The sequence below is a fragment of the Dasypus novemcinctus genome, chromosome 17 (assembly GCF_030445035.2).
Source record: "Dasypus novemcinctus isolate mDasNov1 chromosome 17, mDasNov1.1.hap2, whole genome shotgun sequence".
Lineage (NCBI taxonomy): Eukaryota > Metazoa > Chordata > Mammalia > Cingulata > Dasypodidae > Dasypus > Dasypus novemcinctus.
In genome coordinates, this window is record NC_080689.1 from 86688282 (window position 1) to 86706819 (window position 18538).

The following is an 18538-nucleotide window of genomic DNA, read 5'->3' on the forward strand; positions in this document are numbered from 1 at the left end:
CCTTACTAGTTTTACTAAGAAACTAGTAAAATAACAGGAAACCAATCCCAAACAAGCAAAAAGAAAGAAATAATAAAGATTAGATCAGAAATAAGTGAAATTGAAAAAAAATATGGAAAATAAACAAAAGCTGGTTCTTTGAGAAGAAAAATAAAATTGACAACCCCCTAGCTAGACTAACAAAGAAAAAGAGAGAGAAGATGCAAATAAATACCATCTCACCCAAAGAGTTCCAGAAAAGGCCAAGTTCTTAACGTTGCCCTGGGACTGCAAACCCTCTAAGGAATGAGTCAGGAGACACAGCATCTTGGGCAGGTAGAGGAAGAGTGCATGCTCAGAGCTGTGGGGGGAGGAACCAGTTGGTGCAGCAAGGAAGCACCTACAGGCAGCCAGGGGAGGGGGTTTGTGCTGGAGGCTGAAGCTCTGTGGGAGGAAGGCTGCTATCCTGCTGACAGTAATAATGTCCTCCATCTCCTACCTGCAGCTTGGTGATGGTGAACATGAAATCTATTCCAGAACCTCTGCCACTGAATCGATCAGGGACTCCAGAGACCCAGGTTGATGCATGATAGATGAGCAGTTTAGGAGCATGACCTGGTTTCTGCTGGTACCAATCTACATTTCTGCTCACACTCTGACTGGACTTGCAGCTAATGCTGATGGTGTCTCCTGGAGACACAGCCATGGAGGCTGGAGACTGGATCATCTCAATGTCACCACTGGACCCCGCATCAGAATGGACAATGACACACATTCCTACCACTTTATCATAGACAGATTAAATGCATCATTTAAAATGTGCTTTCTAATGGTCTCTAATTAAAAAACAGCACATAATTGGGTCATTTTGGAAAGAGGCATTAAGTCTTCTGCATTTTAAAATCATTTCTCAATTCTTCAAAGATATTATTCTGAAGGCATTGAGGCACTTTTAAATTTCTCACCAGAAATCAGAGGAACAGGGACATGAGAACCTGCATCTTTGTGATCATCTTGCTGCTCTGCCTGCATGATACTGCTCATTGCACGTTTCAAAGTGCTCATTTATAGAATCTGAGCAGCTGTCCTGGCTTGGAGGAGCCTATGCAAAGCAATCAGTGCACGTGGAGAAAATTGTATGGGCAGGGAGTGGTGGACTATGCAGTGGAAATAAGAGTTAAAGATAACATCACAGAGAGTCTAAATTTGTCACAACTCAGAAGCTTTAATATAAACTTAGAATCTCTAAAATTACAAGCAACTATCAGACCTAATGAAGAGCTTTTCAAGTTAAATATATTTTGTCTTTATTTTTTTAATATTACATTCAAAAAATAGAAGGTCCCCATATAACCCCCACCCCCCTCACCCCACTCCTCCCTCCATAACAGTAATCTCCCCCATCATCACGAGACATTCATTGCATTTGGTGAATATATCTCTGAGCATGGCTGCACGTCATGGTCAATGGTCCACATCATAACCCACACTCTCCCACATTCCACAAATTCATGACCACTTAGCTCATAAGGGCACTGAATATTCCCTCACAATCATTCTTCATTTCCCTAGACTCTGCACCTTCTACTCTTTCTTTTTATTATCTTTCAATTTCTAACATCTCTTCCCTATCCTAACTACAATGCAATTGCCTTATTTCCTGTTTCCTGTGTAAAAAGAAGCACTAAGAGGAAGAAGTCCATTAAGAATAAAGGAGTAAACTCACTGAGGGAGGAATGAAGCTGGCTAGTAACACAGGGAATGGATAGATGGATCTGGAACCTGGCAGAGACTCCCATGGACATCAACAACCCCAAGGGGGCTGCTGGAAGACCCCCCCCCCACAAGATTCTGCCACTAGAACGAGATTTCCTACAGAAGCCAGGAGAAGCCCTGATACTCCCCAAGGACTTTATAATTGGGACTTCCTGGGGAATTGATGGATGGGGTAATCAATCAAAACAGCAAACAGCTGGAACTCCTGCCCTGCCATTAGCAAAGGGGTGGAATAATTAATGGTTTAAAAAGCAGGCAGATCTCTTGCTACCATGCCTATGCCCTGTTGCAGTGCCTGTCCTGCCCTGTTCCTGCCTTCTGTGCCCTGCTCTCCCTGTGTCCCCCACATGGATCAACTTGCAAGTCAAACCTGGGCATTTATAATCCATAATGGGAAACTGTAATCTATAAATTAGCCCACTTTATCACTTTTCAGCCCGTTACTTCCTACCTGGGACCCATGGTCTGTTATTTTCTCTCATTTCTCTTCCTTCCATACCTGAATAAATTACTGGCCTAACTAAAGAAAAAATAAATGAATAAAATTTTTAAATGTTAAAAAAAGAGGAATAAATTCAGAAGTCCCTCCCACATATCCTGTGATCCAGGGATGCGTAAGTCCCCCTGCTCAGCCTTTCTTCCAGTTATTGTAGATGAGCGGGCAGCCCTCCTATGTGAGGCCAGACCCTCAGACCCCATCCTCTCTTCTGCTTAAGGATATTGCTCATTATGTCCACCCTTCTCTTCCTGAACTGTCAATGTTCCCCTCTCTTTGCATCATTTCCATAAACATGCAAATATCATTTTATTTCTATAGAAAACTACTGTTAATTTAATCATATAACTACTGTTAATTTATCATATAAATTACTATATGCTATATTTTAAACAGTATTTATTCTATATCATATAACAAATATGTAAACATGTTAATATAAAATATAAATTATTCCAACAATATTGAATACTTATTCTTTATAAAACTAACAATATATACTAATTTCTTCTATTTTTAAGTGTTTTTAAGAAAATTATCAACAATATACATGCTGCATTTCTTCTTGAGCATTTATTTTTTATTGTAATTTTGAAGATACATAGATAACAAAAAATGTTACATTAAAAATATAAGAGGTTCCCACATACCCCACACCTAACCCCCCACTCCTCCCACATCAGCAACCTCTTTCACCATTTTGGCACATTCATTGCATTTGGTGAATACATCGTGGAGCACTGCTGTACTGCATGGATTATAGTTTACATTGTAATTTACACTCTCCCCCAGTATATCCAGTGGGATATGACAGAATATATAATGTCCAGCATGTGTCCCCGCAATATCATTTAGGACAACTCCAAATCCCAAAAATGCCCCCTCATCACATCTCTCCTTCTCTCTCCCTGCCCTTAGCAACTACCGTGGCCAATTTCTTCACATCTATGCTACAGTTTCTTCCATTACTAGTCACAATAATTCTATAGTAGAATACCAGTAAATCCACTCTAATCCAAATTTTATTCCTCCATCCTGTAGACCCTGGGATTGTGGTGTCCACTACACTTCTAAGTCGAGAGAGGGATTAGATCCCACATGTTTGATTCATGTGATTCTCCTTCCTTTAGCTGTAGGCCCTCTCGGTTCCCTGGTGTGGTGATTGACCATCTTCACCTCCCTGTTAGCTAACCTATGTAAGCCCAACAAACCACAGAGTAGGAGTTGCTACTCTCCTGAGGCTCAGTGCCCAGCTGGCACATGGTCAGTCCAGAGATTCAAGTCTCCTGGGTATACACCAACACCAGTGCCAACCACAGGTTCAGTAAAAGTGACAGAAGAGGCATATAGAGAGAGGTCATATCTGAGGCCAAGTCCATCGCACTCAGGAACACAAATTCCAAAGTGGGGCCAACTGACAAGGCTCTGAACTCCAGAGCCAACTACCATGACCATTGAACCTATGTGTCTCCGTAGCCCTCAGCAGTACCAGTACCTGTGTTGTATCTACTTTGCTGTCTCTGGGATCCTGCTGAGGTGAATGTTAAGTGTGACCCCTCTGATGACCTCCCAACTCTTTTTTGAAGACTCTTAACCATATAAACACATTTGTCTTTACCATTTCCCCCTTTTATTCAAGATGGCCCAGGGAATTGCAGGGAGGGTTGGGGGGAACAGTTGAACATCATAGATTGTCGGGTATGTGGTTGAAATTATAATGTTGAGAAAACTCTTCAGAATATAAGAAAGGATTACCTGTTTAAAGTTCTTAAGGGGGCATCTGGTACAGGGGCAAGCTTCTAGGATTGTGTGTGTGCTCATCTTGTTTGTCATAATATGTTATATCACTGGGTGGAGAGCCATACAATGAGTGGGAAGGTGCACCCCCATCCTGGGGAGGACTGATGTTCACAAATATCATTTGGAAAAGTCTCTTGACCTCACATCTCCCTGCAGTTCATATCCAGTAGTCCAGAACTCCTCCCCATGACTTGGTTCTACAAAACTTAAGAGTCACAGAGGGGTAGCTTGGCCTCAGGCCCTCCTAACGAATAAAGACCACAGAGCCACTCACAGCAGTGAGTTAGAACCCTACATATATCCAAGTAAAGGGCTCCAAGTCTAAAGGGACCCAGAACAGAACACTAGCAGCTGAGGAGAGTCACAGGGTAAAACGAGACTGCTGCAGAACTGTTGGCAAGGAGTTCATGTACTTAAGTCAGGAAGGATCTTTTTGTGAAATCATGTAAAGACAAAACTGACCTTCCTGATTGATGCTAACTGGTCCTAGAACTAAAAAGTGTAATGAAAAGGGGGCAATGAGTAAGGGAGAGAACTTAAACAAATCATGGGAAATTAGAGAAAATTCTGTGCAAAAACAGAAAAGAGTAAGATTCCAAGGGAATAAACAGAGGAAAGGAAGCTTTCTCCTGGAGGTGAAGCAATTGCATGCTAAAGGGCCATCTTCAAAATTGTACCACATAATCTAGGGAAATAATAAAGTGCAAAAGAACTGGCAAAATCTGAACTGTTGAACACAGGGTACTGTAAAGGATTAGAATACATTGGACCAAGCATCAGAATAACCTTTACACAATGCAAAACTACCATATCCCTTATGCAATAAGGGAAACTGAGCTTCAGAGTTAACACATCAAAGAAGCTGATGCCCAGACTTCAGCAAAAATAATAACAATCCATCCTAAGAAAAAGAAATATATGGCTCAGTCAAGGAAGCAATTTAAATTCCAGAGGATACACAGGCTTGTGACCAACTACTCAAAGAATTTCAAACAAATCTACTAAATTAAGTCAAAATGAAGGAAAACATGGATAAAATATAAAGTAATAGTGGATATAGAGTATTAGGATAAATTATGAATATAAAGAATAATTTGTGAGTATACAAAGAAACACAAAATATTACAGTGAAGAAATCCACTATAAATGAGATTCAAAATACACTGAAGGCATACAATAGCACCTTTTAATAGAAGGAAGAAAGAATCAGAAAACTAGAAGAGAGGACAAAAAATCATACAGGTAGAAGCACACGAAGTAAAAATTAAAAAAATTGAGCAGTGTCTTTGGGACTTGAAACACAACATGATGTATACAAACATATGGATCAAGGGTGTCCCAGGAGTAGAGGATGGAAAAGGGGCAGAAAAAATATTTGAGGAAATATTGGATGAAAATTTCCCAAGTCTTATGAAAGACATAAAAATACATGTCCAAGAAGTGCAACATACTCTAAACAGAAAAAAAACACTAAGAAACATACTACAAGACACATACTAATCAGAATGTCAAAAGCTATGGATAAAGAGAGAATTTTGAAAGCAGCAAGAGAAAAGCAATTTGTCTCATAACGGGATCTTCAGTAAGACTAAGTACTGATTCCCTCATCAGAAATCATGAAGCTGAGAAGGCAATGGCATGAAGCTAAGAAGGCAATGGTACTGATAGAGAACCCCTTTCAGCCAAAGTCTTTCTCCAGTTAAAGTGCCTTCAAAAAGGAGACAGTTTAAAATATTCACAAATGAATAGAAACTGAGTGTGTTCATCAAGAAAATATCTTCCTAAAAGAATTTCTAAAGAACATGTGGCCTCTAAGCCTCCTCTCAATTTAGAGGTAGAGTGCACATTGCCATCCCAGGGTCCTCAGGATGGAGGAATAATGTAAGTATTGAGTGGACTTACTGGTATTCTCCTATAGAATTACTGTAACTCTAGCATGGGAAAAGTTATATCATTGATGTGGAGACAGTGGCCACAGGAGTTGCTGAAGGCAGGGAGAGGGAAAAATAGGTGTGATGTTGGGGCATTTTTGGGACTTGGAGTTGTCCTCAATGATATTGCAGGGACAGATGCAGGATATTACGTATCCTGTCATAACCCACTCAATGGACAGGGAGAGAGTGTAAACTACAACATAGACTATAATCCATGCTGTGCATCAGTGCTCAATAATGTACTCATCAAGTTCAATGAATGTACCACACTAATGAAAGAAGTTTTCAGTGTAGGAGTAGTGGGGAAGTGTGGGGAGTGGGATATACTTATATTTCTTTAATGTGACACTTTGGGTGATCGATGTATCTTTTTTTAAAAAAAGATAATAAAAAATCACTAAAAGGAATTCTTCAGGTTGAAATGAAAAGAGAGTGACTGGGATTAGGGTGAAGAAGTGAAGCTCTTCAGTAGAGGTAACTAAAACTGTAAATTCAGCATCCATTAGTACTATAGCTTCAATATACTACATTAGTACTATATCCTCAATATACAACTCTACTCTCATTCCTATGAGTCACAATACAACTGAACAAAAATAAGTCATATTCTGTGATATTGGATATGCAAATATAAAGAGGCAATGCAGAATAAGAGCAATAATAAAGAAGGGAAATAGATACAAGAACAGAAAATGTGTATGCTATTGAAATTTACTTGATATCTTATCAAATTATGGATATAGGTTTTATAACAAATCCCAACAATAGAAAATATTTTAATATATTTTTATTAGAGATGTTGTGAACTTACAAAGCAATCATGCACATGTGTGCAATTCCCATACAATACCACTCCACCAATACACTACATGCTGTGGAAAATTTGTTACAAATTATGAGATAGCATCGTGAAACGATTACCACTAACAATTGTCTATACTGTACATTTGGTATATTATTTTAAAAAAGAACAGAAAGAAAAATGGAAAGGGGATTAGTCAGATGCATCATAACTGATCAACTATAAAGAAAAGGAGGCTACAATAAAGGAAAAGAAAAACAAAAAAGATATGACATATGTATCCAAAGGGCAAAATGACTGAAGCAAGTATTACCTTTCCAGTAATAACACTGACTATTAGTGGATTAAATTTCCCCAATAAAAAGATAGACATTGGCAAATTACATTATAACGTATGATCCAACTATATATCGTTTACAACAGACTCAGCTTAGACCACTGTGGCAGATAGGTTGGAAGTGACAGCATGGAAAGAGATAATCTACACAAAGAGTAATCAAAAAGAGCTGGTATTGGCTACACTAATATCAGACAAAATACACATTAAGTTAAAAGCTGTTAGAAGAGGCAAAGAAGGTCACTATATATTAATAGAACTGTCAATCCACCAAGAAATACCAGTCATAAACATTTATGTACCTAACCACAGTGCCCCAAAATACACCAGGCAAAAGCTCACAAAACTGAAGAGAAAAAATAGGCACCTCGACAATAATGGTTGGAGACTTCAGTATACCGTTTGAATCAATTGATATATCTAGACAGAGAATTAAAAATGAAACTGAGAACTTGAATAATGTGATAAATGAACTAGACCTTACAGACATATATAAAAGATTGCACCCCAAAACAGCAGGATATACATTCTTCTCAAGTGGTTGTGGATCATTCTCCAGGATACACCACATGTTGATGACAGAACAAGTTTCAATAAATAGAAAAACCTGAAGTTATACAAAGAAACTTCTCTGAAAAGAATGTAATAAAGTTGGAAATCAAAAACAGGCAGAGTACTGGAAAATCCACAAATATAGAGAAGCTAAATAAAAGTTTCCTGAAAAATCACTAGGTCAAAGAAGAAACTACAGGGAAATTAGTAAATATTTTGAAATGAATAAAAATGAGAACACAACATACCAAACTTATGAGATATAATGTAGGCAGTGTTGAGAGAGAATTTATACTCCTAAATGCCTACAGTAAATAAGAAGAACTAAAATCAAAGACCTAATTACACACACAGAGGTACTAGAAAAATGATAGACCACTACATCAAAGCAAGCAGAAGAAAAGACAGACAAAGATTAGAGCAGAAATAAATGAAATTGGGAAGAAAAAAAATAAAGAGAATTAACAAAACCAAAAGTTAGTTCCTCAAGATCAACAAAATTGACAAACACTTAATTAGGCTAACAAAGTTATAAAGAGAGGAGATTAAAGTAAATAAAATCAGAAATGAAGGGGGATCCATTACTACTGATTCCACAAAAATAAAAAGGATGATAAGAGGATACTATGAACAAGTTAATGCTTACAAATTAGACAACTTGGATGAAATGGAAAAATTCTTAGAAACACACAAATGACCTACACTGACCCTACAGGAAATGGAAAATCTCAAGAGATAAATTATAAGTCAAGAGCTGAATCAGTCACCAAAAGCCTCCCACCAAGAAAACTCCTGGACCAGATGGCTTCACAGGGGAATTCTATCAATTATGTCAGAAAGAATTAATACCAGTCCCACTCAAACTTTTCCAAAAAATTGAAGAGGAGGGAACACCACCTAAATCATTTTGCCCTCTATCCCATGAAGTTACACTGAATACACATTCTTAAGTTTGCTTGTTGACTTCAATTCTAGTAGTAATTATAGGTTTCCTTCTTCAATGCAATATATTCTCCTTTCCATGCTTACACACATTCAAAAATATGAAGTAATCATGATAAAAGAGGATGTGTCCTGTAGAGTAACTGGCTCAGAGGGGTCCACCTAACATGTGGGATATGGAAATGTCCTCTTTGAGGGGGAACAGTTGGCCCATGCATGAATAGAGGAGGGGCTCACATTCCAAGCACAGGGAAGAGCACTTCAGAAAATAAGCAGGACTTGGGAAAAGACGATCCTGGATGTTTTTAAGGAAGATTGATGAAAGTGTGTGTGAAAGCAGACAGGGGTCTGATCTGAGGGGAACATTAATGGGATGAAATTATGACATTTATTTTAAGTGCTGGAGAATTCATGGAACAAGAGTTAAAATTAATTTTTCATTTTAGAAGCAATAACACTCCAAGGATGCAGAAACTGTGGAAGCCACTGCGGTTTCAGTGCAGCTGGGAAAGTAGATTTTCTGTCCTCTCCTTCTCTAAAGTCATCTAATGAATTTAAAAAGTGAAATTTTCCAAATGTACCTCAATGCCAAAAATCCAATAGACTCAGTCAATATTTGTGTTAACATTGTGCTAAGTAGAATTCTAAAAAGCCTGAAGACACCTGCCATCGGGTGTATACACGCCTTCTCTCAGCTGCTGAAACAGATGAATCCTGGGTCAGAACTCTGCCATTTACAGGCTGTGGGGCTCTGAGAAGGTTCTTCACCGACCTGGGACTCACGTTGTCTCCCTTAGAATGCAGATAACGATAGTCACCACCTCATAGGTTAAAAATAACTGCGAAGATTAAAAGCGATGTCAGGTGAGGAGCTCACACCCTGGCACCTCTGAAGGCCGAGTGGGTGCAGCCTATTGAGTGCAGACAGCTCTGAGCATGCGTGGTGGTACCTGCAAGAGAGAAGTGAGGGGGAAGGCGAAAACGAGGAGGAAAAGGAAAGAGAAGAAATTAAAGAGGGAAAGGGTAAGGGAAGGGAGAAGAGGGAAATAAAAAAGCAAGAATGAGGGAAGGATCTCTGGCAAGGAAACTAGGAAGGCCCTGCCCTGGGACGCCCCATCGGGCAGGGCTGCTGTCCCTCTCAGGGCAGAGAGAGCGTCTCCACATCTGCACGTAGCGAGTGGGAAGCAGCAACTCCTCCTGAGACGGGGAGACCCACCCATGGCAGAGGACATCAACTGTCGGGAGCAAAGATGTCTGGACATCAGGAAAGAGCATGTGGACTGCACATAAACTAAGACACAGTGCGAGGAGCTAAGACTTCCTGTAGCTGGAGGAAGTTTTATAATAATAACAAAGTTGAGTCTCCTGAGCCTGGGGCAGTCAGCTGCTCACCCATCACCCCACCTGTCCCCGCTTTAGGCCACGCCCACCGCCCCAGCACCCCTGAGTGCAGCACTTCCCCACGTCCCCCCCCTCAGCTGGTCTGCAAGACCAAGAGCCCGTTTGGGGACCTTGAGATCCTTTTCCAACTCTGACGTCCAGGCCTCGGGATGGGATCCTCTCTGGTTTCAAAACTGGAGTGTAGCTTCTATTTTTAATACTTTTTCTATAAAAGGAGGTTTTTAGAATATTCCAAGATTTTTCATGTTGATGCTAACATGTTCCCGCCCAAAAGACGCAAAACAATTCCATGAGTGAAACGTAGTATTTTGAAGAAATGGGGAAATGGAGTACAGATGACGAGTAAAGAAATGGAAAAGAACAGTAAGGGGGCAGATTTGCTGGTGGATGAGCGCCTCCCTCCCAAGTAAGATCCCTGGTTCCTCCTTAAAAAATTAAAAAAAACAGGTAAAGGAAGATGGAGACAAAGAAATTGCAGAAGAGGGCTAGAAGATGGAGGAAAAAGAAGCAAAAATTAACTCATCAGAGGAAAAGAAATAAAATAGGAAGTGAAAAGGAAAAGCAGAGATGCTTGTTTGTTGTTTGTCTTTTTATAGCATGCCTGTTCCAGGCATTGACAATTCCCAGTCCTAGCTTTTCAATCTGTGCCCCTCCCACCTAACAATTTTATTTGTTCTTTCTTGAAATCCTGGCTCCCAAGGAGATCACGTGTAGGTCAGGCCTTTTCATCTTCCCATAGAAGGAGCCACTTAGGCTGGCTCCGGGGCTTGGGGAGGAAGAGGAGGGTTTATAAAGGCTAACGAGGTGGGACCTAACATTGTACTAAACTAAATTTTTGACGGAGCGGCCACTGGAGGACGTAAGTCTGGGTTGCCAGGACACGGGCCCTGAGCTCCGAGGCCCCATCCCCATGGGCGAGCACAGGTGAATTACCACCAGGGGTCAAGGCAGCTGGGATTTAAGCCTGGAAAGACTCAGTGGATAAACTATTGAGCTCCTTTTCCCACATCACTGTCTGCATGTAATTGCCCGGAAAATAGGCTCACAAGTCATAATAGGAAATTACTTGAATTTTATGCCTCATTTTTCTCATATGTAAGGGGAGGAATATGACTTAGTAAGATTGATGTGAGGATTAAGTGAAAAAATTCATGTAAAGTGCTAAGCAGCTGGCCTACTAGATACTCAGGTTGCTAAAAATGTCAATCACTGTACGTAACAGGAGTAGCTCAATCTGCCTATTGTTTGACTTCCTTCCAGGGCTCCTTGAGCCCATTCTTCTCAGTCATAAATCTTTCAACTCCAAAATATTTGAAGCTTGCTGTTCCTCTCTGTCTTCAGTACAGCTGTCACTGGCCACACGTGGCTACTGAGCCTGGAGATGAGGCTAGTCCATACTGAGACTTGCTGTAAGTGTAAAAACACATCAAATTGGAAAACTTAGTACAGAATTATATGTATGAAATACTTGATTAATAATTTTATATTGATTAGATGTTCAAATGGTAATATTTTAGATATATTAGGTAAATCAAATAAGTTATGAGAATTAATTTCACAGCTTTCTTTTTACATTTATAATGTGACTCCCGGAAATTTTTTTAGATATATATGTGGTTCTCATTATATTTCTATGCAGCGGGGCTGTCTAGATAATGCTAAACTACCACACATATCCAAGGCTTTACACAAAAATATTTTGAATTTGATATTAATTTGCCCCATGTGAAAATGAGATGAGATTCCCTGGGCTCACACCCAACACATTAGCAAAGGTTAGAGTAATTATCAGTGAAAAGATTCTTTCCAGTCCAATCCCCTCATACAGATGAAAACACTGGCAGAGGGATGCCTGCTTCAGATTGTTCAGCTGCTAAACACCTGGGCTCCTGTGTCCTGACATCTAGTTTTCTCTTGATTCCTCTTTACCACTCTATCTCCTTCTAATCAATTAACCCTCAAAAAAATTTCTCAATACATTTTCTCACAAGTACAGGCATAGAAATTACAAGAATGTAAGCCATAATAACACAATTGCCCAGGAATACAAATATACTTAGATTCAAATTATTGTAAGATGTGAAATGCATGAGGTTTTGAGGGAAGGAGAGGGAAGAATAGGTGTAACATGGGGGCATTTTCAGGACATTGGAATTCTCCCACATGACAATGCAATGAATGATATAGGCCATTATACATTTTGTCATAATCTATAAAATTGAGCAGAGCAGAATATAAACTCTAATATAAACTATAGTCCATGGTTAGTAGCAGTGCTTCAATATGTGTTCTTTAATTGTTACAACTGTATCACACTAATGAAAGATATAAATTTGGGAAAATGTGGGAGGAGAAGGGACTGGAGCATATGGGAATCTTCTATATTTTTTATGTACCATTTATGTAATCTAAATCTTTAAAAATTAAAAAAATAACTTTTTGAAAAGGTGTGAAATATTTTGCATACCTAACTTCTCACATATCTACACAAGCTCACATATTTACTGGACATGACATATGATGTAGGGAGCTAAAAGGAGGTTAGCAGCTTCTACCTGCCCCTCCCAATGCTAGCAATAGTGGGGAATATAAAACAGTATGAGACCAGTTTCATGCTCCTTGCCATTAATGCTCTTACAATTTAATTCCACAATCAAGATACACGCAAGAAACTGAACTAGTCCCTTCAGACAACAGCATCAGATGGGAAAGGCAGTGTGGGAAACAGAAAATTTATGACCAATAGTCCGTGGACTTGAACCCCGTTACTCCCTCATTTAACAAGCATTTATTGAATGCCTGAAGTATACCAGATGCTGTGTTAGATGCTGAGAATACCAAACAGGTAGAGCTTCCTGCCCTCACGGAGCCTCTAGTCTAGTGGGGGAGAAAAATAATAAACAGTATTAATAAGCACAAAATGTACTATGTTAGATAATGATATGTACAAAAAGAAAATTAAGGGTGGGAGGAAGGCAGAGGTGCTGGAGCAGGTTTATAGGTTTAGGAAGTTCAGGAAAGGTGTCAGTGAGAAGGTAACATTTAGGGAAAGATCTAAATGAAGTGAAAATACCCCATGGACACCCCAGCAGACACCCCCTATGAAACCTGCTTTCCTTTCTCCCCACACCCTCCACCCTCCCTCTCCTCTGTCCCTTCTTCTTCTCCATTCCTCATTCCCAGGTAAGCAATGGCTTCCCTTTCTCCTTCCCCCTCTCTCTTTCCCCAGCTCCTCTCAGCCTTCCTCCCCTCCATTTACTGACCCATCTCTTCTCAGGTGTCAACTAGTCCTTTCTACCCCTGCCATGTGGCATCTCATGTGACAATTTATCTCTTTAAGAGAAGGTTCTATCTCCCAACTCTGGCCCTAATCTTCTGTATCCCTGATGCTAGCAAGGTTCTCTGTGCAAAGTCTGGACAGGGTTGAAGGAAAGGAGAGGACAATGGAGCCAGGGAGGCAGAAGAGAGCAGGGAACTGACATTAGCTGGTACTGTCACGTGCCCTGCTTCCCAAATGAGGAGACTAAGGCTAAAATGGTGATGTCATGTGCTTAAAATGGTGATGTCATGTGTCAGGACTACAAAACTCCTGAGCAGTAGAACCATGACTTAAACCAAATACTAACTAATAAAAGGATCAGACTAGATGGTGAATAAGCATCTTCCCTCTCTAAGAGTCTTTCTCAAGAAAATAAACAAGCTTTTATTTTACCATGGGTTCACTGTGGAAGCAAATGAGAAACAATCCATGGCCTATGTCACAGTAATAAAATGTTGATAATCGAGATAAGAAATAAAATGAGAACAGAGGAGACCTGTGATACAGCTGATGGTTCAACAAATGCCAACTTGCAACAGGTTTTTTTTAATACTTTATGATAATAGTAAAGGGATGCAATGTCCCAGACATTGGCAAGCATCATATCAGTGGATCCTCCAAAAGTCCCAAAGGGGCAGATTGGATTACCCTCATTATATAGATAAGGAAACTAGGACTTAGAGAGAGTAAATACCACAAAAAAAGTCACACAATTTTTAAATCCAGAAATCAGGATTCAGACTCAGGCAGCCTGATCAAGAGTCCAAATTCTAAAACAGAGTGCCGGCCCCTCAATAGTTATTACTCATGGATTCTAATATTTGGGGACAAAGCATCAGATACTCTTAGAGGGAGAAAGAAGCTTAGAAATGAAAGTTCTCATTTATTAATTGGAAAACCGAAGGACAGCAAGTGAAGGACATGATCTGGTCATTTAGGGACAGAATTGAAATTTGAAACCAGTGCTCATTTACCTATGTTTTTGCTTGTAGTTTTTTTTTTCTTGAGGCCACCATCGAATTGGATAAAAAGACTCCCTACAATGCTGAGGGAAATGTTTCACTGATTGTAGTTGCAGTCAGCTGTAGATGCAATCAACTGACTACATAACCCAAATCTTGTTAGGTTTTTACTCAATGCAGTAGTGAACTAATTACAGACATCTTAGGGAAGGAATCCATTGACCTCTGCAAAAATAGAGAATGAAGAAAGGTACTTGGAAAAGTAACTCCTTTACCAAAGGGCCTCTTCATACTCAACATTTTCCATCATCTCATCCCTCAAGCCCTAACCATGCCTCCAACCATTCCCTCCCCCAGACTAATTATCAGCAACTTACAAGATGACTGAACTGAGAGATTTAAAAAATCACAATAACTCATGAGGGATAGTCCCAGAAACCAAGATAGCCAATGTCATAGAAACGGTCACACTGCATTGGTCAAGGAGAAGATCCTAGAGGACTCATGAGGTCTGAAGATATATTGCTGTGTGTTTGTAGTCATCTGAAGGAGATCCTATAAAACAATCCTAATCCTGGGAACCTATATGAGTTTCCTCATATGTAAAATCTCTGCAGATGTGATTAAGTTTAAACCTCAGATGGGAGAATTGCCTGGATCAAAACCTCGGATCCCCAATGCTATCACATATATTCTTACAGGAGGGACATTTGACAACAAATAGAAAACAAGTGGTATTAAGACAGTAAAGACAGGAATTAGGAGGCTTGAGGACTGAATAAATCAACCACAACAATCAAATTATTCATTGCAATAAGGCTCTTAATATAGGTCTTATGTTCTATTTCTATGGTGGAATCCTGACGGATTTTATTACCAAGCATGGGTGGTTCCATAACAAATACCAAATATGTGGACGTGACATTGAAAATGTCTTATGGGTAAAGACTGGAAGAATTTTGAGACCTGATAAAGCCTAGATTTTCTCAAATAGAAATATAGACATTTGCTTCTTTTGTGGGCTCAGAGGAAATGATGAACTGTTACTTTAAAAGGGAAAGATGACAATTCTTTTATATAAAAGAACATTGTTGAATTTTGTCTGAGAGTTTTTTTGTGTGAAAAGCAGAACTCAAAATCAATAAACTTCTACACTTAGCCTAGGAGATTTCCAAGCAAAGTGTTCACGCCATGTCCCAGTTTCATCTTGCTACCTATATAAACTGCGGAAGAAAGGGAAAATGGGGAAGTGAAAAAATAACTGTTAAGTAAAAAGGAAATAGGAATTATGATTTGGGTAATATTCCATATGTCTAGGAGCAAAAGATGCTAACATTAATTTATCAACTGTAAAGAAAGAATGAACTGAAGATAAATTCAATGGAGATTTGACAACTTTTGCAAGTGGAAAGACATTAGGTATGTGCATAGGGATCACTTCAAACAAGGAGCAGAAATGAGGAACAAAGATGGGAATATCCTGGAAAGATCCATGGGGGACCCTCTTGTCTAATGATATGTGAAATGGAGAGAAGACGTGCACATTTAATACCTGATACTCCTTCATATCAGGTATTAAATTCTAAATAATATTTCACTTATTTTTTCTAATATAAAATAAAAAGATATATAATTCAGTGTTGTTACACTAATTTAACCTACCACACATACATCATCCATTATACAAGCAATAGTTGCTTAATGGACATTTTTTACTGACTTTAAGAAGAATGTCTATAGCTACGCAAATAGATTTCAACCTATCTTTTTAATCAAATTTTAGATTGAATTGATCCTAGCTTGTCTTATCTTATAGACTTCAGGGAAACTTCCATGCAGCTCTGCCAGGAACTCAAATATTCCAAATTTTGGATTTTTATACTGCTTTGTAGCAAAGTCTCTCTGAGTCAAGCAAAAAAATGCCACTTAAAAGTTCCTGTTGAATGAACAGGCAACATTAAGTCAACAGTTATTTCAGTCTATGAAATTGTTTTCAGGTTATGCACATTTTTTACCTTATTGAAGTATATTGCTCATGCATAAACTTACGTAAACAATATGTGTATAGTAATAACTGTGAACCTACAAAACAAATATAAAACATCATACAGGACTCTAGTACCTCACCCTACAACCAGAAACTTGCACTGTTGTTAGACATTTTTAAGTAGTTATTAAAGAGCATTGTCAATATATTACTACTAATCAAAGTATTTTCCCTCAACCCACCCTACTATTATTATTATATTTGTATCATTTATATATGAAGGTACATAAACAATAAATGTATAGTAAAAGTTGTGCACTTAGAAAGCAAACATGCATAACATCATAAAGGAGGCCCATACATTGGCCCACCACAAACACCTTGCGTTTTTATGAGATGCTTGTGTCACATTAAGAACGAATATTGTAAAAATCTTATTACTAATTATAGTCATTATCTTATATTTGGTGTATTTTCCCCAAAACCACAGTGTTGTTATTTTTTAAATATATTTTTATGACAGAAGTTATAATCTTAAAATACAATCATGCACATGTGGAGAATTCCCAAACAACATCCCTCTAGCAACACACCACACAGTGGCGGGATATTTGTTACAGGTAAGATAATGTCCTCTGATTATTACAACCTCCATAGTGTACATTTGGCACACATTTTGCATACTGACCCATTATCAACAAAGTACATCTTCAGTATAGATGCAAGAAATTATTTTATTATTGCTAACCACAATCCATAGTTCACTGCAGCTCTATTTTTCCCATGCTACCAGACCTTCCCACCACCCTGCATTAGAGATGTACATTTGCCCTAGCTAACAAAGGACACTCTTGCATTTGTACCGTCAGCCACAATTCCCATCCACCTCTTGGTTTACCTTGCTATTTGGTTCCTAGAATATTCTCTAGCATTCTGTCGATTGGCTCTTACATCCCTAGACATCCATTTTCAGCCACAACCCCATTTATAATCTGTTAATCACTATTTATTATCATCCACTCTATACATTTCTGCACTTATACAGTAAAGCTAATTAAAACTTGTACATACATTCAACATCAGTAGTCTGTCCCTGGCCTGCTCTTATCTCCTTTGAGAAACCACCATCTAACACCAGGTCTTGAGGATATTTTCTTAAATTTTCTTCAGAAAATTGATGGTTCTTGATTTTATTTTTAGTTTTTTTATCAATTTTGAGTTAATTTTTGGATAAGATGTGAGATAGGGGCCCTAATTTCTCCTTCTGGCTATAGATATTGTACTTCCAGCACCATTTATTGATTGGACTCTTCTGACCAAGATGTGTAGACTTGACAGGCTAGTCAAAAATCACTTGACCATACATGTGAAGGTCTGTTTCTGAAGCATCAGTTTGGATCCATTTGTCTTTGTGTCTGTTTTTATGCCAGTACCAAGCTATTTTACCACTATAGCTAGATAACATTCTTTAAAATCTGGACAGGAGAGTTTGCTTTTCCTTTTTAAAAATTTCTGGCTATTCAGGACCCCTTACACTTCCAAATAAATTTGATAATTGTGTATTTTTTTTTAAATGCTGGTGGATATTTTACAGGATTGCATTGAATCTATATATAAATTAGAGTGGAATTGACATCTAATGAAATTTAGTCTTCCATTGCATGAGCATGGAATGTTTTTCCAGTTATTTAGGCCTTTTTAAATTTCTTTTAACATTGAGTTGCAGCTTTCTGAATACTAGTGCTTTACATCATTGTTTAAGTTTATTCCTGCCTATTTGAGTGTTATCTGCATTTTGAGAACAAAATGCTGGAGAGAAACAATAAAATAGTCAAAATGCACCCCGTACACTAAATGACAGAACCACTTTAGCAAGAGGATTTACATTGCAATTTATTACTTCCATGGCAGGGCTCAGGTGTCTCTTCTCCAGCAAATATTTTACATTTGATTAAACTATTAAGTTCCCATGTTTGCCACTATTTACACCAAGTCCAACTTGGCAACTTCGTGCATCAAGGTGGACAGCACTGAGGAAGGTAGCGTACACAAGAGAATGGGGATTTTGAGGTGCATCAAATATTTCACCTAACATCTTCTGAGACTCTATGGAGTTAGCTTTTCCAAGATGATAAGGAAATGGTGAGGAACAGAAGAATGGTTGATACAGGTCTCTCCCAGACTTAACCACAAGGTAGAGACAACTCTGTTTTCTAAACTGAGCTCTCATTAACTGAGACCAAAGCAGAAG

At 38.7% G+C, this 18538-nt stretch overlaps 1 gene segment (V, D, J or C); it reads right to left on the reverse strand.

Annotated features, from left to right (window-relative positions):
- Positions 1 to 379: 379 nt before the first annotated feature.
- LOC101441225 (immunoglobulin kappa variable 1-39-like) lies at positions 380 to 754 on the reverse strand. The segment is given in 1 exon segment: positions 380 to 754. A coding segment is annotated over 1 exon segment (375 nt).
- Between the last annotated feature and the right edge of the window lie 17784 nt (positions 755 to 18538).